We start from the raw sequence: 24,603 nt of genomic DNA, 5'->3' as shown, positions 1-24,603 counted from the left end.
ACTACCAAAGCTACCCAAAAGGCCATGCCCACAAACTCCAATAACCATATACACAACATAGTTTGGCAGAAAGTTTGAGCATCTGCTGCATTTTATTTGCAACATTAAGGCACAAGTGGTGAGGCCCAACGCAAATCACGACCCATCATCCAGGAAATCAACAATCCATACCTGAGGGCAGTAGGCCCAGACAGGCCCTTCCCCCTGAAAGCAGCGCTGCCGTAAAGCAGAACTGTCCCTGCCAAGGGGCCCCTGGTCCGAATGCCTGGATGGACCCTGGATGAAGAACCGTGATTTCCGCCTCACATCAATAGTCGCATAGGTAATAAAGTTGAGAAGGAATTTCCACTAACAGTATAACCATATAGTGTTGATCCAGAGGAAGGCGAAAAATTCTCATGAGGCCAGTGCCAATTTGCCCCTTTATAGGGAAAAAATTCCTTCCCGACTCCAAAGTGGCAATCAGAATAAATCCCTGGATAAACAATCTTTTACATGATACAATGACAATAGCATAAACATACAGCAAAAATAAAAGGGGTGGGTGGGAGGCAGGGCCGGACTGGGACTTAAAATCAGCCCTGGCAATCAAACCCCAGCAGCCCACATACCATATCCTTCCCTATATATCATGGATAGCCGTGTAAAATACGAGCTGTAGCAAATTCTGCTTCATTTAGCCATGTCCCCACTACTCCCCTAAACATGTGAACCCCACCATCAGCACCTAAAAATAATGCTATAACATGATCTGCTGATGATTTGATGTGGCATATATATGCATTCATTTCAACTGATTAAATAAGAAGCATCAAATCCGCATTTGATTAGGTATGAACGTGCCCTTACAGGAAACCTGTGGGCTCTATACCAGGTACACAGCTGTAGATCCCAGCGTATAGGTCAGGGACTGGACCTTTAGTCCAGTGTAAACCTCTGTAACCATTCTTTTCATTACCAGCTGAAGTGTCACAGAGGTGGAACCACAGCAGCACCTTCTGCCCCCGCCCCTGCCTGCTCTGACTGATGGACGTATAGGGTGGTGCTGCTGCTGCCGCTGCTGTTGTGAAATTTTAGTTGGAAATGAAAAGGACAATTATATAAGTTTACACTGGACTAAAGGTCAGTGATATCTCCTCACACCTGTCTGCTGAGATTTATAGCCCTAGACCTGGTACGGACCTCACAGATTCCCTTTATAGGAGAAAAACATGGCCACCTTCTTCCAGAAACAGTGTCACACTCTTCTTCAGTTTGTGTGAGGTATTGCAGCTCAGTTCCATTGAAGTGAATGGAGCCAAGTTGTAATAACCATACACAGTCTGAGGACAGGGTGGTGCTGTTTTTGGACAAAAGTTACTATATTTTTTAAATCCCTTTTATCCTGACTATGTCTGCACTCCATATAATGGCGGTCAAAGCTACATAATAAGCTGCTAGATAGCCATTTCCTACTGGATATCTATCTATCTATCTATCTATCTATAGTATCTATCCCCTATCTATCTATCTATCTCCTATCTATCTATCTCCTATCTATCTATCTATCTCCTATCTATCTATCTATCTATCTATCTATCTATCTATCTCCTATCTATCTATCTATCTATCTCCTATCTATCTATCTATCTATCTCCTATCTATCTATCTATCTATCTCCTATCTATCTATCTATCTATCTATCTATCTCCTATCTATCTATCTATCTATCTCCTATCTATCTATCTATCTATCTATCTATCTATCTATCTCCTATCTATCTATCTATCTATCTATCTATCTCCTATCTATCTATCTATCTATCTATCTATCTCCTATCTATCTATCTCCTATCTATCTATCTATCTATCTCCTATCTATCTATCTATCTATCTCCTATCTATCTATCTATCTATCTATCTATCTATCTATCTATCTATCTATCTCCTATCTATCTCCTATCTATCTATCTATCTATCTATCTATCTATCTATCTCCTATCTATCATCTATCTATCTATCTATCTCCTATCTATCATCTATCTATCTCCTATCTATCTATCTATCTCCTATCTATCTATCTCCTATCTATCTATCTCCTATCTATCTATCTCCTATCTATCATCTATCTATCTCCTATCTATCTATCTATCTATCTATCTCCTATCTATCTATCTCCTATCTATCTATCTATCTATCTCCTATCTATCATCTATCTATCTATCTATCTCCTATCTATCATCTATCTATCTCCTATCTATCTATCTCCTATCTATCTATCTCCTATCTATCTATCTATCTCCTATCTATCTATCTCCTATCTATCTATCTCCTATCTATCATCTATCTATCTCCTATCTATCTATCTCCTATCTATCTATCTATCTATCTATCTATCTATCTATCTCCTATCTATCTATCTCCTATCTATCTATCTATCTATCTATCTATCTCCTATCTATCATCTATCTATCTATCTATCTATCTATCTATCTCCTATCTATCTATCTATCTATCTATCTATCTATCTATCTCCTATCTATCTCCTATCTATCTCCTATCTATCTATCTATCTATCTATCTATCTATCTCCTATCTATCTCTCTATCTATCTATCTATCTATCTATCTATCTATCTATCTATCTATCTATCTCCTATCTATCTCCTATCTATCTCCTATCTATCTATCTATCTATCTATCTATCTATCTATCTATCTCCTATCTATCTCTCTATCTATCTATCTATCTATCTATCTATCTATCTATCTATCTATCTATCTATCTCCTATCTATCTATCTATCTATCTCCTATCTATCTCCTATCTATCTATCTATCTATCTATCTATCTATCTATCTATCTCCTATCTATCTCCTATCTATCTATCTATCTATCTATCTATCTATCTATCTTTTTTCTGTGCATGATAACACTGTCATAGTTAACACCAGTAAGCAAATATTATCCCCATACTGTACACGTTACTGCCATACTGTCACTAAGCAAACCCACCAATATTTCCTATACTAACAGTATATAAGTAACAAATAATATCACCCCACCATGAGCACGGCCATTATCACCACATAGTGACTAATACCGCTACACTGTGACTGAATACAATCCACTATATACAACACTAAAATTACCAATAATACGAGTAATACCATCACACCATGCCCACTACTCCCACCATACGGTGACTGGATAATACCACTATACCATCACACCATGCCCCCTACTCTCACCATACAGTGACTGGATAATACCACTATACCATCACACCATGCCCACTACTCTCACCATACAGTGACTGGATAATACCACTATACCATCACACCATGCCCACTACTCTCACCATACAGTGACTGGATAATACCACTATACCATCACACCATGCCCACTACCCTCACCATACAGTGACTGGATAATACCACTATACCATCACACCATGCCCACTACTCTCACCATACAGTGACTGGATAACACCACTATACTGGCACTAAATAACAGCCACTATCTAAAGACCAATATTCTCCCAAAGCAGCGACAATAGAACACAGATGTTACACTCTGTCCCTCCAGCTGTTACAAAACTACAAATCCCATCATGCCTGGACAGCTAAAGCATGACGGGAATTGTAGTTTTGCAACACCTGGAGGGCAGGAGTGTGACACCCCTGATACTGAGGCAGATCCCAGCTGTATAAAGGTTCTGCAGACCTTACAGGTGATTATAGTGCAGTTACATCCTGTCACTCACAGTAGGCGTCTTCTCTGCACTTTTCTTTTTCTTCTCCATCTGGCTCCGGTCATCAGGAAGGCTTCTCTCGCCATGACTCCTCTCCACGGGATCTGTCAGACAGACATTTTAGGCTTCTTGCTCCAGCAACATCCTCATCTATAAATCCCCCCATATAGAATAGCCCCCCCTGCATCCCCCCATATAGAATAGCCCCCCTGCTGTACATCTCCCTATATAGAATAGCCCCCCCCCGCATCCCCCTCCCATATAGAATAGCCCCCCTGCATCCCCCTCCCATATAGAATACCCCCTGCATCTCTCCCATATAGAATACCCCCCCTGCATCCCCCTCCCATATAGAATAGCCCCCCTGCATCCCCCTCCCATATAGAATACCCCCCTGCATCCCCCCCATATAGAATACCCCCCTGCATCCCTCCCATATAGAATAGCCCCCCTGCATCCCCCTCCCATATAGAATAGCCCCCCTGCATCCCCCTCCCTATATAGAATAGCCCCCCCTGCATCCCCCCCATATAGAATAGCCCCCCTGCATCCCCCTCCCATATAGAATAGCCCCCCCCTGCATCCCTCCCATATAGAATAGCCCCCTGCATCCCCCTCCCATATAGAATAGCCCCCCTGCATCCCCCTCCCTATATAGAATAGCCCCCCCTGCATCCCCCTCCCATATAGAATAGCCCCCTGCATCCCCCTCCCATATAGAATAGCCCCCCTGCATGCCCCTCCCATATAGAATAGCCCCCCTGCATCCCCCCAATATAGAATAGCCCCCTGCATCCCCCCATATAGAATAGCCCCCCTGCATCCCCCTCCCATATAGAATAGCCCCCTGCATCCCCCCCCCATATAGAATAGCCCCCCTGCATCCCCCTCCTATATAGAATAGCCCCCTGCATCCCCCCCATATAGAATAGCCCACCCTGCATCCCCCTCCAATATATAATAGCCCCCCCTGCACCCCCTCCAATATAGAATAGCCCCCTGCATCCCCCTCCCATATAGAATAGCCCCCTGCATCCCCCTCCCATATAGAATAGCCCCCTGCATCCCCTCCCATATAGAATAGCCCCCCTACATCCCCCTCCTATATATAATAGCCCCCTGCATCCCCCTCCATATAGAATAGCCCCCCTGCATCCCCCTCCCATATAGAATAGCCCCCTGCATCCCCCTCCCATACAGAATAGCCCCCCTACATCCCCCTCCTATATATAATAGCCCCCTGCATCCCCTCCCATATAGAATAGCCCCCCTACATCCCCCTCCTATATATAATAGCCCCCTGCATCCCCCTCCATATAGAATAGCCCCCCTGCATCCCCCTCCCATATAGAATAGCCCCCTGCATCCCCCTCCCATACAGAATAGCCCCCCTACATCCCCCTCCTATATAGAATAGCCCCCCTGCATCCCCCTCCTGTATAGAATAGACCCCCTGCATCCTCCTCCAATATGGAATAGCCCCCTGCATCCCCCCATATAGAATAGCCCCCTGCATCCCCCTCCCATATAGAATAGCCCCCTGTACCCCCTCCTGTATAGAATAGCCCCCTGCATCCCCCCATATAGAATAGCCCCCTGCATCCCCCTCCTGTATAGAATAGCCCCCTGCATCCCCCCATATAGAATAGCCCCCTGTACCCCCTCCTGTATAGAATAGCCCCCTGCATCCCCCCATATAGAATAGCCCCCTGCATCCCCCTCCTGTATAGAATAGCCCCCTGTACCCCCTCCTGTATAGAATAGCCCCCTGCATCCCCCCATATAGAATAGCCCCCTGCATCCCCCTCCTGTATAGAATAGCCCCCTGCATCCCCCCATATAGAATAGCCCCCTGTACCCCCTCCTGTATAGAATAGCCCCCTGCATCCCCCCATATAGAATAGCCCCCTGCATCCCCCTCCTGTATAGAATAGCCCCCCGCATCCCCCCATATAGAATAGCCCCCTGCATCCCCCCATATAGAATAGCCCCCCTGCATCCCCCCATATAGAATAGCCCCCCTGCATCCCCCCATATAGAATAGCCCCCTGCATCCCCCTCCTGTATAGAATAGCCCCCCCTGCATCCCCCTCCTATATAGAATAGCCTCCCCTGCATCCCCCTCCCATATAGAATAGCCCCCCTGCACCCCCTCCCATATAGAATAGCCCCCCTGCACCCCCTCCCATATAGAATAGCCCCCCTGCACCCCCTCCCATATAGAATAGCCCCCCTGCATCCCCTCCCATATAGAATAGCCCCCTGCATCCCCTCCTATATAGAATAGCCCCCCTGCACCCCCTCCTATATAGAATAGCCCCCCTGCATCCCCTCCTATATAGAATAGCCCCCCTGCACCCCCTCCCATATAGAATACCCCCTGCATCTCTCCCATATAGAATACCCCCCCTCCATCCCCCCCCCCTATAGAATACCCCCCCTGCATCCCCCTCCCATATAGAATAGCCCCATGCATCCCCTCCTATATAGAATAGCCCCCCTGCACCCCCTCCCATATAGAATAGCCCCCCTGCATGCTCTCCCTGTGTGGCCACATGTGAAGGGGTTAAAAAAAAAAAAAAAACATTCTCACCTCACCTCGCTCCCAGCAGCTTCTTTCTCCGGATCTTCAGCATCTTCTTTCTGCTGCAGCAGCGTGGCGGCGGCGGCTGCGGCTCTCCTCTCTCTCCTCCAGGTCCTCAGCGGCGCGTCAGGGAAGTGACGTCACCGCTGGGGGCCTGGTGGAGGTGGCTGCAGACGTGCCTGCGCGCGGCACGTCTGCGGCCCTCGGCACTTGGGAGGGGAACAACGGGGCGGAGACACGCCACCGCAGCCCCCTCCCGCCACCACAGCCCGCTCACCTTGGCCCGGCTGGCCCGCTCCTGACGTGCTCCGCCAATCAGCGGCGGGCCGCATCGGCCCCACGTTGATTGGACTGGAGGAGCATGTCAGGAGCGGGCCGCAGCGGTGATTTTTTTTTTTTTCAATAGACAGCCCGGGCGGCCCACGGACTAGTAATCTGGCCAGCCCAGCGGGCATTTGCCCGCCTTGCCAGATTACCAGTCCGGGCCTGGTGGGAGGGATCTGAAAAATTGTGTCTCTTTGTCTCTGACCCAGTTACCTGCCCTTTATACCCATGACTCATGCCCTGCTCTTTTCCCTGACTCGCCCCTCCCTCCCCCAGGCATTTCCCTCCGCATGCTAATTCCCCTTTGTTCTATACAAAGCCCTTTGGCTCGCCCACCCCCTCCCTTCTTCCCAGCAGCCATTACAGCCCAGCTTTACCTGAGGGGCAATATCCCCATACAATACTGGCCCCCACCTCCTCCTGATGGAAAAACTCCCCACAAAAGCATGGTCGTGGTAACAGAGACCCCCCCTTACGGCTCCTCGCCGGGAGACCCCCTTTATACCCCAACTCGTCACACTTTTCTTGTAATGCTTTCTGTGATGTAATAATGTTAATGATTTCATATTGGTGACTGTGGTTTACCTATGATATCTGTGCAAACCTGTTTGAATTAATTGTTCTGTATTTATAATTATTCTTTGATTGAATAAAATGTATATTTTTAATGATAATTGTGGAAATTTTTCTGAGGAGCCGATCTTTACACTACTGGATCCAGAGTAGGGACATAAAATGTCTGCTCTCTTAACTCTTTCAGTACTGCAGAATATAAGTAATGTAGAGTATTACTGTGCATCATTCACATTCTGCAATACAGAATACAGCAGAGCAGACTGGTACTTTTATGCCTTTTCTCCGGTTCCTGCACTGGGCTGAGGTCAGGTCGGAGACATAAATGTAGCGTCGCCCCGCTGCTGTTAACCCTTTTCTTTTCTACAGTGTGTAAGCGATACAGAATATGGTTACTCTACATTGGTAAAAGGGTTAAGAGCAAGAGTCACTATATTTATGTCTTATGTGATGCGAATACCTGTGAATACCTACACTTTCCTGGATCTGACTGAAAACACGGCTGGGCACTGAGCCATAACTACATAGTGATGCAGGACGCTGTAGGACGTTGCTAGGGGGTGAGACTAACTCACATTAAAGCTGCGGGACCTACAGCAGTCTGGCGGCTCCATTTATAAAATAAGCAAAATCTAATTCACAATTTTTGGAAAAATTAAATTGTGAGGCCCCTTAACAACGAATTAATCAAATTACTTTGACTTGGCCAGTCCTAGTATACTGTACATTTACACACATTCTCGCTATATGTCTACATTACAGCTATATACACAACAGCCAGACCACTGTTTTTAAAGCAGAGTGGCGGTCTGTAACTTAGGGTACTATTACACGGCCCTATCCAGCTGATTATCGTTCCGTGTAATAATGACAACAATCAGAAGATGATCGTTGTCATCGGCTGATCGTTGATATAGGTTCTGACCTATAATTTTTGGATGCCGACCGAGCATCGCTACATGTGATAGCGGTGCGTGGCCGGGGGCTGACGATATGCAAAGAAGAATGCATTACCTATCCAGGCTGCAGGGCTCCTCTTGCCCTGTGATTCTCCCCGGGTCCTGCGCGCTCCAGCTTCAGAGCGGCCTGTCTCAGCTGACAGGACGCTCAGCCAATCACTGGCCGGGTACAGGGGCTGCAAGGACATCGGTAAGAATGTCCCTGCAGCCCTTGTTAAAAGATTATCGGGCCGTGTAATAGGCCCAGTAAAGGAGCGGCGACCTAGCAGATCGGCGCGCATTTACATTTATTATCGGGTCTTCATCGGCCCGTGTAATAGTACCCTTAGACAATGAACCTAGTCACCAATGGGAGGAAGAAAGCTGCATATCAGGAAAAGGGGACAACTTTGCTAAATGAATATTTAACTCGACAAGTCTTAAAAGTTTATTTATATTGAGATGGGAACAAGCTTGGTCTGGGTTTTTTTTTACTTTTCTTTTTAAAACATTTGAAAAAAGCATCTGAAAAACAGACTCATTGTAGTGATGCTTGTGATGCTTTCTGCTGGTTTCCCTTCGCACTGTATAACACCAGTACAATACAATTTATAGATGTGAACACTGCTTAATTCCGGGCATATAACAAGTGCCAGCTTAAGAAATCTTTTAGATGATCAAATAATGAACTAAAAGAATTTTGCGGTATAGAATACCAAGCAAGTCTGACAATATTGGTCCATGGGGTTTGATGAATACAATTGTCAGTCTCCATTCAAAATAAACTACAAGTACATTTTCCAAGTATGGTTCATACAGAAGCCTTTATCCAAGGTAAATTCTAAGGCCTGACCTACACTGATAAAAGCATAAAAATAATTATTTAAACCTATCATCGTGCAGGTTGAAAAGGGCATGCGGTGGACAGAGAATATAACCATAATAGACTGCAATGACAGATAATTTGAGGAAATATTCTGTTTCATATTTATTCTGCAATGGAGGCAAAGGCTTGTACTCGATTTTCTTTTCCAACCTATTCACATAAGAGGAATTTAAAAAAAAAAATAATTACCATGTTTTACAACAAAAGCCTTCAAAAAGACCCACCACAATTCTAAAACAAACACAAGATACTTCCATTGAACACCATTTAAAATTTATCTATATTTAAATAAGTACAAAAGGCCTTGTATACATCCACACACAGGATGGTGTCTCACCCAGAGCTCATATTTTCTAGGTTAAACCTCAGTTCAATATACATAATATCTGATGCAATGTACATTTGACGTCAGTTTAAATAAACCTCACAGACCACCATGTTTTTTATGGCATTATGCACGGTATAATTTAATAGTGTGATGGCGCAAAACTGATTATTTTCTTCATCAGGCTCCTACTGTGGCATCAGAACACTGGCCCAGTTGTGTCTCTGCCAGAATTTTGGCTGAAAAAGTGGCGCACAGGACTTTTCTCCACATTTATTATGCATTTTAGAGATGCATTTTCCACCACTTTCACACACTATTCAGACTTATTCTGCCACAAAAAGGGGTGGAGTTTACACTAAAATTGGGCATGTCCTACTTTCCACCAAAAAATGCACCTGAATCTGGCTGAAAATTCAGGCAGACTCCAAGCCAGGTAATAGGTAGTGTAAACTTTCCCCTCAAAACGTGACAGTCTTGACAGGCTATGTTCACACAACGCTTTTTCCTGTCCGTTTAAAATTATGTCTGTTGCTTTGAGGTTAAAATTATGTCTGTCACTTCGCAGTTTGGCCGCCCATCAGCGGCTGTTGGTACATTATTCTAGTTTAGGGGATTGGCCTTTGGGTGTGTCTTTTATTGAAAAGCCATTGAATTTAATAGTAAAGGCTAGGTTCACACTACGTAAGTTTCCGGCCGTAGCGCGCTCCGTGAATAAGCGGCCGGAGATTTACGTAGTTTGCGTACAATGCAAAGTATACGATCTACGGCTGCACAGTTCACACTACGTACGAACTTACGCCCGGATCGTATGCGGCGCCGTAAAAAATGAACCAGACCATTGCTTCGGGACGGAAATGCTGTAACTTACGCCCGTAGCGCAACATGCGGTCCCGTACGGAGTGGTGATTTCTTTTTTCCACTTTGATTTGCCGATCCAAAAGGTTCTGTGGGGTGTCCGGGGCTAGCCGAAGATATCCCAGTAAAATACCGCTGTCAGATCGCTACGTACGCCGCTCGGGAAGCGTACGTAGCTTACGGGCGTAAGTTCGCGGACCGTACGTAGCCGGACGCAACTTGCGTAAATTCCGGCTGGAGTTTTACACCTATATGTCGCGGCCGGACATATACGTAGTGTGAACATAGCTAAAAACTGTGAAGGGACGGTGAAAAAAAAAAAATAACAGTGATAAAAAAAGCAACTTTTCTCTCTTTTCAGTGTTGTGTGAACATAGCCTTTAATTGCGACAGATTTATCAAATAGCCTGATACATCTGGCACATTTAACGATTGTCTAGTCTAATGGTACTTTTACACGGAGCGATAATTCGCCCGATCGCACGATTAACGATTTTGAATGAACAATGTTTTCTTTTATACCAATCAGCATTTAGACGGAACGATACATCGTACGGAATAATCGTTTTGCGATAATTAAGCCTCTCTCACACATAGGGGAAATCGTTGAAAGACTGTTTACACTGAACGATCTGTGAATTTTTTGCAAACGATCAACAATGATTTGAGAACATGCTGAAAAATCTAAGTGTACGATTTCACGCTCATCGCTTGATCGTTCGCTGCGTTTACAAGGAATGATTATCGCTAAATGCGATCGTTATCGTGCAAAAACGAACGATGATCGTTCCGTGTAAAAGGACCATAAGTTTGCACTTCATCAGTCTTAGTGAGGGCCAGTGTGGTTTTCCTTTTTTGGCAGTGTTCTATCGTAATGTCAAAAAGTAATGGCATAATAGAATTCTGCTATGGGAAATAAGACATAATAATAGACCTGATTTTCTCCTTGGCAGAACAATATTGTCATGTAACAATACCTTACTGACAAATATTACAGGAAAATGTCAGTAGCCTAGCACTAATTAGCAATTTTTTTTAATCCTCCCATCTAAACTGACAACTATTTTCAGGCTGTTCTTTACTGGTTTCCCTTTCCGTTTCAGCATGTAATTCAAGTAATAAATGTTACACAGCATCTTAAAACTGCAGTGACACATCCATTACAATACATTTGGACTTTATTTAAGGGAGAACTGGTTTGATATCTTTTACTTCACCCACATGGTGCTAAAGACACTATAATTTAAAGCTCCTAAATGCAACTGGAACACTTCATGAGGATGATGGCAAAGTCTATTAGTATAGCAGTGATAAGAATAAGAGGAAGAGAAGGGAAAAGTGAAGCAGGATGAGATGGAGACAAAAAGCAACAGGGAATCTGAAGTGAAAGTGCTGGGAAGAAGCTCAGGATGCTGTGGAGCATAGAGGAGGCTGGAGGTGACTGAGACACACTGAAATACAAATAGCCCCATTGAGAAAATAATAGTGAATACAAAATAGTAACAGCAGAATTAAGCATAATTACAGGACTATGTCAGGCAAAGGTGATTCTGTGAGAATACTAAGCCACCTAAACAGTGCTTGAGGGAGCTGTTCATGGCTTTTTATTGCCATCATCCAATGAATCCATGCATCCATGGCCCCCGCTGGCCCTGCACACGACTACTGAATTGGTTTTAGCAAGAGCGATCATTAAATGTTTGAATGATACAGACGTTTTAGATCCAACCACTGCTTAGGCTGGGTTCAAACCAGGTCTTTTTCATCCGTTTTTTTTGGAAAAAAATGATGAAAAACGGACGGAAAAAACGGTTGCCTGTGTGTGCATTCGTTTTAATCCTTTTTCCCATCGAATTCCATTATAAAGAAAATCCGATCCAGACACAAAAATAAGGTAGACTACATTTTTGTGTACGTTAAAAAAAAAAATGGATCCTTTTTTTTTTTTTTACAATGGAATTCAATAGAAAAATGGATGAAAACAGATGCACACACATGCATCCGTTTTTTGCAAAAAATGGATGAAAAAAACGGATTGCAAAAACGTAGTGTAAACCCAGCCTTAGGCTTCAAAAATTACTAAACAATACCTTTTCCTAATATAACAGTTGGTAAGAGGGATTTCACCACAATAAGTTAATCACAAAGTGAGGACGCCCAGAAATCAGCTGTTACCTCTGAGGAACCAGTCAGTTAGCATTAGGATAGGTCCTAAGCCCCACTTACCCCCAGTTGAGTGAGGCGGTGGCTGGATATATGTGCTATACCATTTAGCAATATGGGCTGGATGAAGCCAAAGACAGTGTCTAGCCAACATCGCCCAGGAATTAAATGGAGCTGCAACATGCAAGTCCAACTGCCACTTCATTCATCCAACGGAAGACACAGAACCCCAAATTCTTGTGTTAAGTGGGGTTCCAAGTGGTCAGATCCCCATGGATCAGACGTTAAAGGGGAACTATCAGCAGGTCAGACAAATCTAACATGCTGATATCTCACTATTGAGCAGGAGGTGCACAAGATAAAGGTATGTCTCTTACCTTCATCCTCAGCACTGTTCCCGTGCTCTTTGCTCTTTACTCTTGGGCTCGATAAGACCATAAGGAGCACTTCCCCGCCGCCTGGCAACGATTTGGCCCACTCCATTGATAATTATTAGAAGGGGCGAGCTTGCTGGGGGTGGATCAGGGCTATGGGGGGTAGGGCAGTGCTCCTAAAGGCGCTACAGTGCTCCATGCAGCCATGGAGTGAGCGACTAATTGCACAGGAACAGCACCGAGGATGAAGGTAAGAGACATACCTTCATCCTCGCCGCCTCCCATGCAATAGGGAGCTATCAGCAGGTTAGACTTGTCTAACCTGTTGCTAGTTCCCCTTTAAGCCTCTATCCTGGGACAAGTAACAAGTATTTTTTGCGGGAAAAACTTTACCAAATATGTAGTAGTTATTTGTGCTTGTGTTACCTATTTTAATCACATCTTCAGCATTACATGACGCGCCTTCCCTGCAATCTTCTTCACTACCGATTGTAAGAATAGTTGGACACACAACATCCCGAATACATGGAGATTCAGATCGGTCAGAAGGTGATGGTGGTCTTCTCAGGACCTCCAAATCCCCATCATCATCAAGCAGGGAAGATAATTCTTGCACATCAGGTGGTGTAGTCTCTTTAGAGGGCAGTGATTCCTTTTCATCATGTAAGCTGATATCTTCCTTATTAGTTCCAGTTTCTAATACCTTATTTCCCCAAAGGACCTTAAATTGTGTTTGGAAAACTGAGGAAGAAACATAAAACATAATAAACTTATAGTACAATAAAATATTTAAATATGACCAAACAAACAAGAGAAATAGAAGTGCTTACACTTGTAATTGTTCTCTCCCTTCTCTAAGTGGACAGAATGCTGAAGCATGTTATGCTACTGTCATGGCTCTGAACAAGGGCACATACACAGACACTCCATCCCTGGCCATATCGAGAAGGGCAGTTTAGGATTAAAGTACTTGATACATAATTGTTTTTGTTACATTGTATTACTTCTCCTAAAAGTGAGCCTGGTCCTATGCAATCATTAAAAAAAAAAAAAAAAAAAAAAAAAAAAGTAAAATAATTTTAGGGGTACAGTGGTCCTTTAACTTATAATGGACTCAAGAGCGAGACCGCACCCTCGCACCCAGAAGATTGCAGCCGCTGCCCGCCCCCATACTGCCATCCACCCACCCATAAGATTGCCGTTGGCCCGCACCCGCAAGACGGGGAGCGGATCCTCCGAGTACCGGAGACATGGAGAACAAGTTCAAGAGTATAAATGAGAAGAAGCGCTGGTGCTCGCTTTATGGAGTGAGTAGTGTGTATAGAAGTGCTGTTATGCTTTTATGTATTACAGCCTCCATACTGTAGTGTGTGGTGCTAGTCAGTACTGCATCCATGTAGTGATGTCTGTACATAGACTCCATCCAGTAGTGTCTCTATGTAGCGCATAGTAGTCTCTACATTTTGCCAATGATATCACAGGCCACACTCCTCTTCTCTTCATTGCTCCCACAGGCGCCATATACCAGGGGAGCGGCGTGCCCGTGCGGAAGGGATGAAGCCAATGCCCACAGTTCTGACACTTAGCGTGTGTGCGCTGCTCCCCCAATGTTCAGCACCTGTGTGAACAAAGAAGAAAAGTGCAGTGCGGCCCGTGATATCATTTGCAAACTGTCAGGATGGAGCACACACAGCCCTTGACAGCATCGGCACATGGGCTACCATGGAGACTGTCACAGGAGGCCGCCCGGCGCAGAATATTCATGGAGAAAGAGGGAAGGAGTGGTGAGGCTTTCCAGACTGCAGCACAAGAGCCTCACCACAACGCCTCTTTGACACTTGATTACAGTGGAAGATATGAAATTGTGCAAAATTCCCTCCCCTGAGAACTAAGACAAAGATGACAAAGGTACCCGTTTAACTAGTAAACCGTGACTTAATGCACACTGTCAGCACCTCGGGTCGGCTCCAGGTGCTGACAGATTCCTTTTAAGTTGAACTATGAGTCTCTACTAGAGAAGATGGGGGAGGAGTACGTCGGTACTCGGCTAAGACAACTTCATGGCTTGGTAAGATGAATGTCCTTGAAATTGATGTAATGATGAGCTTTTCCGATGTGCGATCCTGCCTCTTTTTTCAGGAAACAGAACAGAGGGATTACCAGATCCTAAACTACAGTATATCATAGAGCATCTATCCTATTGAGGCTGTTTGACTGGCATTTCACCAGAGAGACTAAACTAAACTTTTGGAGAGTTTATCCATATCTTTGCCTACTCCCTTGGTTGTTAACCTCTAATAAACCAGCAGATTTGGAACACTCAATGTTCTTCAGTAGGTTTTTAAAAAGCTGGGATAGAATTATGAACAAAGGCTTTTTGGCTAGTAGGAGTGGACCTCTTACTATTTTTAATAATCTTGCCTCCTGGGATGTATGGGACTACTTTTATGGGGTGGCAACCAGATAGGGACCTAAGAATGTATCATATTATTGGGGGTTTACAGTACCAGCCCTGAAAACTTTGCATACAATACATCCATATAATTCAATATCATGGATGGCATATACACGTAATCAACTGATCTGTTATGTTAATACATCAGTCATAAGAAGTATTAAGAAGTATTCTTAGGAGCCCCCTTACTAAACTAGAAAAGCTGAATACCTAAAGATGCCACAGGAGGACACCAGGGAGCATGGTAAGAACACAGTGGCATGTTTTTTATGTTCTCTACCAGAGAAGCAACATGTCGAAAGTTTAAAATGGCCAGAGTACCGTTTAAAATGTTGTGCTGACTGTTGAGTGTGTTACAAAGTACAATGTCCCTCAGATTTCCAGAGTATCCATAAGTAGAAAGACTTCAGACACTTATTTATATGTCCCCTATCAAGGAACAAGTGAAGTTAACAAAATCCAAGCCAACTTAAGACTTTTGGCCCCAAAGAATAAAGTGTAATAGGAACAAACGGGAAACTAAAATTTTAGCTATACGTCAGCATATTCCGGAAAAAAAACCTTTAAATAATGGCACATAAAAAACTAATCATACTGGCAATACTGAAAAAAAAAAAACTACAAATTCCTGGTACTATTTATGAAATGGTCTAAATTGTCAACTTTAGAATGCCCAACTGTGTATAATAAGAGATTTGTGTTCTGTTACCAGAAGTAAAAAGGCATCCTACCATGGCAACACCGGGCATACAATAGTGGCCAGTCTGTGAAAGTGCTATGCAAAGAATAGAGGCACTCCAAACAATGCACACAAAAACTAAATCATAGCCTGGTGCAGAATAGGCGTCAAGCCACTTGGGAACAAGCTGCCGGGAATGCTAGAAATATTCATAACTGCTTGTGCTTATTGGAAACTGCATCATTAAATACATAAGGCAACTCCATGCTTCCGTCTTACTCACATAAATTAAACAACTGCCCAACTAACTATGAGAAAGTCACAGAAAAATCATCTTGTGCAGTGCGTCACCTGACTCAACCATAGGCCTCAGACACGACAGAGGCCCGGTGAATTTTGGGGCGTTTATTATTTAGTGGGGGTTTTTTTTAACCATTATATGTAGTCACAGAGGCCTTGATGTTTTCATGTCCACCATTCTGGGGGACATGTGACACCCTGATCATTTTTTTTTTTTTTTTTAACGAGGTGATAAAACTAAGCACAATTTAGCAGCTGTTTTTCATTATTCTTTTTTACGCTGTTTACATTACATATGACAGGTTATCTTTATTTGTCAGGTCGGTACGATAACAGTTATCTATTACAGATATCCATTTTATGTAGCGTCTGTTATAGTTTAGGACATTTATACTATAAAAACTGTTTGTGTCTCGCCATATTGTAAGAGCTTTAATATTTTTATTTTTCCGCCAATGGAGTTATGTCAGGTTTTGTTTTTTGTTGTTGTTGTTTGCAGCTTAAAATGACATTTTAGGGAGTGGGTTTAAAGGGGAACTCCAGGTAGAGGTTAAAAAAAAAATGAAACTTCTGCAGAAGCATAAAGCATTACTTACCTATCTATTCCATTTTTGAAACTACCAAAAATCCATTTGTTTGGGGGGGGGGGGGGGTTCTGTTTTGTGTTTCTGCAATTCCTGGTTAAGCAGTTGTACACAGAACTACAGGTTCCAGAATGCAATGCTTTCCCTCAGCTGTTCATCACAGTCCTTCACCCTGCCTATTCCCCGCCCAAAGCTGTTGCAGAACATTGCAGTTGCAGTTTCATTGTACATTGCACATTCATTGAATTATTTGCAGTAATTTATGATTTCATTGTGGTCCCACCCACGCAGCACGCTGTATTCTCTACCTGTAACACCACACAGCACACTGTATTCTCTACCTGTAACACCACACAGCTCGCTGTATTCTCTACCTGTAACACCACACAGCACGCTGTATTCTCTACCTGTAAAACCACACAGCACACTGTATTCTCTACCTGTAACACCACACAGCATGCTGTAATCTCTACCTGTAACACCACACAGCACGCTGTATTCTCTACCTGTAACACCACCCAGCACGCTGTATTCTCTACCTGTAACACCACACAGCACACTGTATTCTCTACCTGTAACACCACACAGCACTGTATTCTCTACCTGTAACACCACACAGCATGCTGTATTCTCTACCTGTAACACCACACAGCATGCTGTGTTCTCTACCTGTAACACCACATATCACGCTGTATTCTCTACCTGTAACACCAAACAGCACACTGTATTCTCTACCTGTAACACCACACAGCACGCTGTATTCTCTACCTGTAACACCACACAGCACACTGTATTCTCTACCTGTAACACCACACAGCACACTGTATTCTCTACCTGTACCACCACACAGCACTGTATTCTCTACCTGTACCACCACACAGCACTGTATTCTCTACCTGTAACACCACACAGCATGCTGTATTCTCTACCTGTAACACCACACATCACCCTGTATTCTCTACCTGTAACACCACACAGCACTCTGTATTATCTAACTGTAACACCACACAGCACACAGTTACTACCTGTAACACCACACAGCACACTGTATTCTCTACCTGTACCACCACACAGCACGCTGTATTCTCTACCTGTAACACCACACATCACGCTGTATTCTCTACCTGTAACACCACACAGCACACAGTATTCTCTACCTGTAACACCACACAGCACGCTGTATTATCTACCTGTAACACCACACAGCACGCTGTATTCTCTACCTGTAACACCACACAGCATGCTGTATTCTCTACCTGTAACACCACACAGCACGCTGTATTCTCTACCTGTAACACCACACAGCACGCTGTATTCTCTACCTGTAACACCACACAGCACCCTGTATTCTCTACCTGTAACACCACACAGCACTGTATTCTCTACCTGTAACACCACACAACATGCTGTATTCTCTACCTGTAACACCACACTATATTCTCTACCTGTAACACCACACAGCACTGTATTCTCTACCTGTAACACCACACAGCACACTGTATTCTCTACCTGTAACACCACACAGCACGCTGTATTCTCTACCTGTAACACCACACAGCACGCTGTATTCTCTACCTGTAACACCACACAGCACACTGTATTCTCTACCTGTAACACCACACAGCACGCTGTATTGTCTACCTGTAACACCACACAGCACGCTGTATTCTCTACCTGTAACACCACACAGCACGCTGTATTGTCTATCTGTAACATCACACAGCACGCTGTATACTCTACCTGTAACACCACACAGCACTCTGTATTCTCTACCTGTAACACCACACAGCACACTGTATTCTCTACCTGTAACACCACACAGCACGCTGTATTGTCTACCTGTAACACCACACAGCACGCTGTATTCTCTACCTGTAACACCACACAGCACGCTGTATTGTCTACCTGTAACATCACACAGCACGCTGTATTCTCTACCTGTAACACCACACAGCAAGCTGTATTCTCTACCTTTAACACCACACAGCACGCTGTATTCTCTACCTGTAACACCACACAGCACACTGTATCCTCTACCTGTAACACCACACAGCACGCTGTATTCTCTACCTGTAACATCACACAGCACGCTGTATTCTCTACCTGTAACACCACACAGCACGCTGTATTCTCTACCTGTAACGCTGATATTGGAACAAAGTAAAGAACTTTTTGATTTTTTTTTCCTTTTCATTTCCACCCACATATTACGATCAAGCATCTGTTATCTTTGAAGTTGAGCTCCACAATAAGACTCTGATCCTCTCTGCCATTTAGCATCATTTACTTTAGCATCATTTACTGTGCATCATTTTTGTGAATACGCTGCAGTACTGCAATGACACTCCAACATGTGTGAACACAGCCCTAATTTCACTGCACACTTCTGCACAATTAGAGAAATCAGTGCAACACCTGCTTCTGGCCGGTCAGAGATGGTGAATTACTCAGGGGATGTGGATTTGCACAGGGACCATTTTTTTCACTTCCTGGATTTCTATCAGCTACCAGTGTGGCAGAACTGCACAGATACGGTAATACATTGTATAGACACATATATTTAACTTTTAATGTACTTTTAATAGAAAAGTTTTTCTTATCCGGAGTTCCCCTTTAACAAAAAATTGGTAAACTTGGTTCGTTTTTTTTATTTCTTCTATGGTGTTAATCAGGCAACATAATTGATGTAAAGGGTTGACAGAGGAGGTCATTACAAACAAGGGGATACCAAATCTGTGTATTTTATTTATAAGGGATCATTTATAATGAAGAATGGGGAATGTGGGACACTGAGGGACACAGGGCACTGGAGGGACACTGAGCATCCTTCTGCTATCATCCTCTCCAGCAGCCACAACCCGCACAGCTCTGGGAGTCGGGTCGTGACATCACCATTTTATCTAGGAAGTGAAGCCTTGATGCAGTAGTAAGTGCAGGGAAAAAAGCACTTTATAAGCATTTCCTGTAATAAGTGTATATTGGTGATTTGTATAACTTTTGGGGGCTAATATAATACTTAAATAAAAAATTTTGCCGGACTTCTCCTTTAGTTATCTATTTATTTATTGTGTATTTGTGGGTTGTGTTTTTTTTGTCTCATCAGAGGATCACATATATATAATACATTACAGCACATGATCTGTGCTGTAATGCATTTTATACACTAGGAATGAATTCCCATTCTGCACTAGCAGTGGTTAAAAGCTGGTTGAGAAAACAGTTCGCTCAAAGATCAATGAGACAATATATGCAAGCTGTAACTGACCTCCGTAGCAGAAATATCTGTCAATGCTGCGGTCAGCTTGATGGTCCAGTGCACACGTTCCTGGGGCAAGATATTGTGGAGAAAGGTGTAGTCCACACATTGTACAGAATGTCCTTTTCACCACTACTAGCGCGGAACGGGGATACATTCCTATTCTAATGACACTGTTCAAATTGGGACCTACAGGTTATCCCACTACCCATAGTATGCTGCCTCGATCATAACAGACGGTGCTCGAGCACACATTTAGAACATTATATTCACGTATCAGCTCTTAGTTACACACTGACAGCTCCTATGATCACGCTCCTGCCTCAGTGCATCAGTTACTTAAGCCTGCAACCCAAAAGCACCGGCATGGCTGCCTTGTACACGTGCGATCGCTCATGTGGCCCTGAGGAGTGACAGAGGGAGCTGATCTCCCTCCTAATTCCCCATAGACAGCTCGGGTGGCCCCAACCAAGGCATCTAAGGGGTTAACTGCCAAGAGAAGAGTGCGGCTCCTCTTTGGGCAGTGGCGGCGGGAGAAGGTAATGTGTGGTCTCCGCCTCCTGCCGCCCTACAGTGGGGGGAGCAAGACAGCATAATGTTCCCAAAACGTCATTTTGCAGTAAGCGGTTAAAGAGCCTAAGGAAAGAGAATTGCACCCACTAAATAGCCCCCAAAGTGTGAGGATAAATGTGCTCTCTTTAATAGGGTATAGTCTTACAGAACAGCTATGACATACAGTCTGGGGCTAGGTTCACACTATGTAACTGTGCGGCTGTATTTTTTATGCGGCTGTAAATGTGCGGATGAAACTACGGCCGTGGGAAAAAATAGACATGCGGCTGAAAACATACGGTCATTTACTTGGAAATCTGGTTCAACTAAAAATAACAAATAAAATCTTAAGAAAGTGATGCAAACACCTCTGGAATGCATCTGGGAAAGCAGGGAAACAGTTTACAGGAATCGCTATTACCGGGGTTTGTGATCCTCTGCACTAATGCCGATGGCTCTCATGGTTAATCTATTAAAATAATAAAACACATTTTCGTTGTAATAAAGTCCCTTTCGTTGTTCAATAATTAAATTTAAACTAATCCATCATTTTGCAATTAAATATACTGTTAAAATAAATATATATATAAATAAATGTATATTTATATATATATTTATTTTTTGACAGAATATTTAATTACAAAATGATGGATTCTTTATAATTAACGAAACTGAATTTATTTCATCGAAAATGTGTTTTATTAATTAAATATTAATTAGTACAGGAAGCTCCATAAGCCATTAATTCATATTCCCGGCAATAGAGCTTTCTGTACTAATCATCACTTTACTTTAATGAAAACATCAAATGTTTCTTCTAATTATGTTATCACAATAGTATTATTAGAAGAAACATTTAGAATTATATGTGCGTTCAGCTGATTGGCTGATCGGCTGAGCGCACATATAATTAGCGGGTCCGCAGCACAGTGACTTCATTGTGCTGCGGACCAGCGAAGAGGACACATCAGGGTGAGTATAGAGCTTTCCCCACCCCCTCCCCAGCACTGCACCCCTCCCAGCAAGGAAGGGGGGTCACTTAACCCCTTCCTTGCTGGGATGGGTGCAGTCTGACATCAGTCTGGCCCCCAAGGGGTTAAGGGGGATGCAATACATCCTCCCTTAACCCCTTGGGGGCCAGACTGTAAGCAGCGATCTGTAAAGATGCTGCATACTGTAAGGAGCACAACACCGCTCACAATGATGGGTGTTGTGCTCCTGTGTGTGTGTTTTTTGTGTGTTTCTCCCTTTATGTTTTTCAGATATCGGTATCCTGGGGATTACGTCGGATTCCGTGGACTACGTCGATGACCAGCGTTTTTTTATTTTTTAATAAAATGGTCAATGAGGGGTGTGAGGGTGTTTTTATTTGAATAAAAAAATTTTTTAACTTGTATCTTGTCTTTATTTCTTTACTTTATAGACTTAGTAGTGGAAGCCGTCTAATAGACGGAATCCATTACTAAGTTGGGGCCTAGTGTTAGCCGGTATAAAATGGCTAACACTAACCCCCTATTATTACCCCAGTACCCAATGCCAGCAGGGGTACTGGGAAGAGCCGGGTGCCAGTGGTCCCGGAGCGTCAAAATTGGCGCTCCTGGACCGGGCGGCAGCAGGCTGGTAAGATTTAGGCTGGGGAGGGCCTAAACCAATGGCTCTTCCCACCCTGGTGTTACCAGGCTGCTGTCGTTTGGTTTTTAACCCGGCTGGTTATAAAAATAGGGGGGACCCTATGCGGGTTTTTTTTTTAAATAAATAAATAATTTAAAAAAACGCATAGGGTCCCCCCTATTTTTATAACCAGCCGGGTTAAAAACCAAACGACAGCAGCCTGGTAACACCAGGGTGGGAAGAGCCATTGGTTTAGGCCCTCCCCAGCCTAAATCTTACCAGCCTGCTGCCGCCCGGTCCAGGAGCGCCAATTTTGACGCTCCGGGACCACTGGCACCCGGCTCTTCCCAGTACCCCTGGTGGCATTGGGTACTGGGGTAATAATAGGGGGTTAGTGTTAGCCATTTTATACCGGCTAACACTAGGCCCCAACTTAGTAATGGATTCCGTCTATTAGACGGCTTCCACTACTAAGTCTATAAAGTAAAGAAATAAAGACAAGATACAAGTTAAAAAAATTTTTTATTCAAATAAAAACACCCTCACACCCCTCATTGACCATTTTATTAAAAAATAAAAAAACGCTGGTCATCGACGTAGAACAAAGAAACTTGCTGGCAATGATTTACTTGAAGAATATTTATAATTATGGATACAAAACTATAAACATTTCATAACAAAATGTTACAATGTTTACAAAGCAGTAATACAAGAAGCAAATGTGACCTGCAAGTAGATACATCATAACAGAGCTAAGATGGGCTGTTTCTATAGAGCATATGGTTTCTACACTGTAAATGTTCAAGGAGACATTTCACATCTGCTGGGTAAACATTGCCAACAAAATCCTCTGCAGTTCTGTTCTTGGATGGCGCCATTGGGGAGGTGATGAGATATTACAGTGCGGCTACTGTCTGTAAATTCTTCACTACAATACAGGTTAAACAGATGAGCGACACTTTCATCAAATCCTTTACCTGGCTGTCCAACTGCATTCAGTCTGACCATGAATTGTCTTTTATGCTGGATCCGTAGATGGATATCGGATAGGACCGTGTCTTTAGAGAAAGTTATCTCTTCCATTTCTGCCTGCTGCCCCTCATTGGCATGTTCTTGTTCCTGGATCTCATGTGATGGCTGAAAAACATATAACAATCGCAATTCTTAGAGAGGATGTGTCATCCCACAGTACAGAAAAATAGTTAAAAGGCCCGCAATATGTGGTGCATTCTGACAGTATCTGGAAAATATACTCAATGCTTCCTTTAACATGTTTATTCCTTAACAGCAATATTGTGTACTTGTCACCTGAGTTTCCACAATGCACTGCTCTCTGGTAAAAGAAAACTTCTTAATACACCTTTTTACAGTAGTCATTAAGGCCCTTTTTTTTTTTTTTTTTTTTTTTTTTTTTCTTTTACAGTAAACCCAAAATAAGGTGGTGCAGATGTGGGCCACGACTGTATCTACTAGGAACAGAGAAGCCTCTGTTCCTGACAGTTTAACCCTTTAGGATAGCTTCACATGTACCATAATCAAAATCAGCTGCAATTCCCAGTACTGTGAGTTTGTATGGGTTTACATACTCGCAGCAGATTTTTCATTCCGTTATAAGTAAACCCTGTCCCCCCTCAACCCACAGCTGAATACTTTACCCGTCTGCGTTGCAACCTGCTTCTGTGGCTCCTCAACTTCCCACTCAGCCAATCAGCGGGACAGCACACTGTGGCGGGACAGCACACTGATTGGCTGAGCGAGATGTCAGAAGCCGGGAGCCACAGAAGTAGGCCGGAGGGTGGACGGATTAAGGGGGACTTGGTTTAGTTACTCGCAGCGGAATGAAAAAACTGACAGTAGCAGGAAGGACAGCAGATTTTGCTGCGGAATTGCAGCATGAAATCCGCTGTGATTCTGATACGTGTGAACCCACCCTAAGGGCCCTTGCACACTGAGTAAAAGAGGCGGAATTTACAAGCGGAGTCAGCAGAAATGTAATAAAAATTTTCTATTTGCAGTACATTTTCTCTTTACTTTCCCTTTTTACTATACACAAAAATACACATTTGTTATGGCCACGTCTATCTATCCTGCAGGCAGTGGTTAACTGAAGTTGAAGAAGAAAAAACGACAAAAAAAAACAAATCAACTCACCTGTCTTCCGTTCCCGGCAGCCGCGCGTCTCCTGTCATCCGGTGCAAACGATGTGATGCACAATGTCTGCACCGGAGGTCCCCGAAGCTCTCCTATCAGCCGAGTGTCTAATCAGAAAAGCTTGAAGATGCTCGGCGGCTAGGAGAGCTTTGGGAGAATAACAGAGGCGCCGTAATTCCCTGAAGCCTCTGTCATTCTCCCGAAGCTCTCCCAGCAGCCGAGTGTCTCATCTGAGCAGCTGCCTGCGCTGGAAACATGAT

General features: G+C 43.7%; 1 protein-coding gene across 1 annotated transcript in view; it reads right to left on the bottom strand.

Annotated features, from left to right (window-relative positions):
* METTL22 (methyltransferase 22, Kin17 lysine) overlaps nt 1–24,603 on the bottom strand; it is a 111,409-nt gene that overhangs the window by 73,392 nt on the left and 13,414 nt on the right. The window contains exons 2-3 of the mRNA XM_069985403.1: nt 23,170–23,329; nt 13,182–13,496 (exon numbers count right to left, since the gene is read on the bottom strand). Of these exons, the coding sequence (XP_069841504.1) occupies nt 13,182–13,496; nt 23,170–23,329 (475 nt within the window). The remainder of the gene's footprint in view (nt 1–13,181; nt 13,497–23,169; nt 23,330–24,603) is intronic.

This window comes from Dendropsophus ebraccatus, chromosome 9 (assembly GCF_027789765.1).
Source record: "Dendropsophus ebraccatus isolate aDenEbr1 chromosome 9, aDenEbr1.pat, whole genome shotgun sequence".
Lineage (NCBI taxonomy): Eukaryota > Metazoa > Chordata > Amphibia > Anura > Hylidae > Dendropsophus > Dendropsophus ebraccatus.
This window is presented reverse-complemented; position numbering and strand designations above follow the sequence as displayed.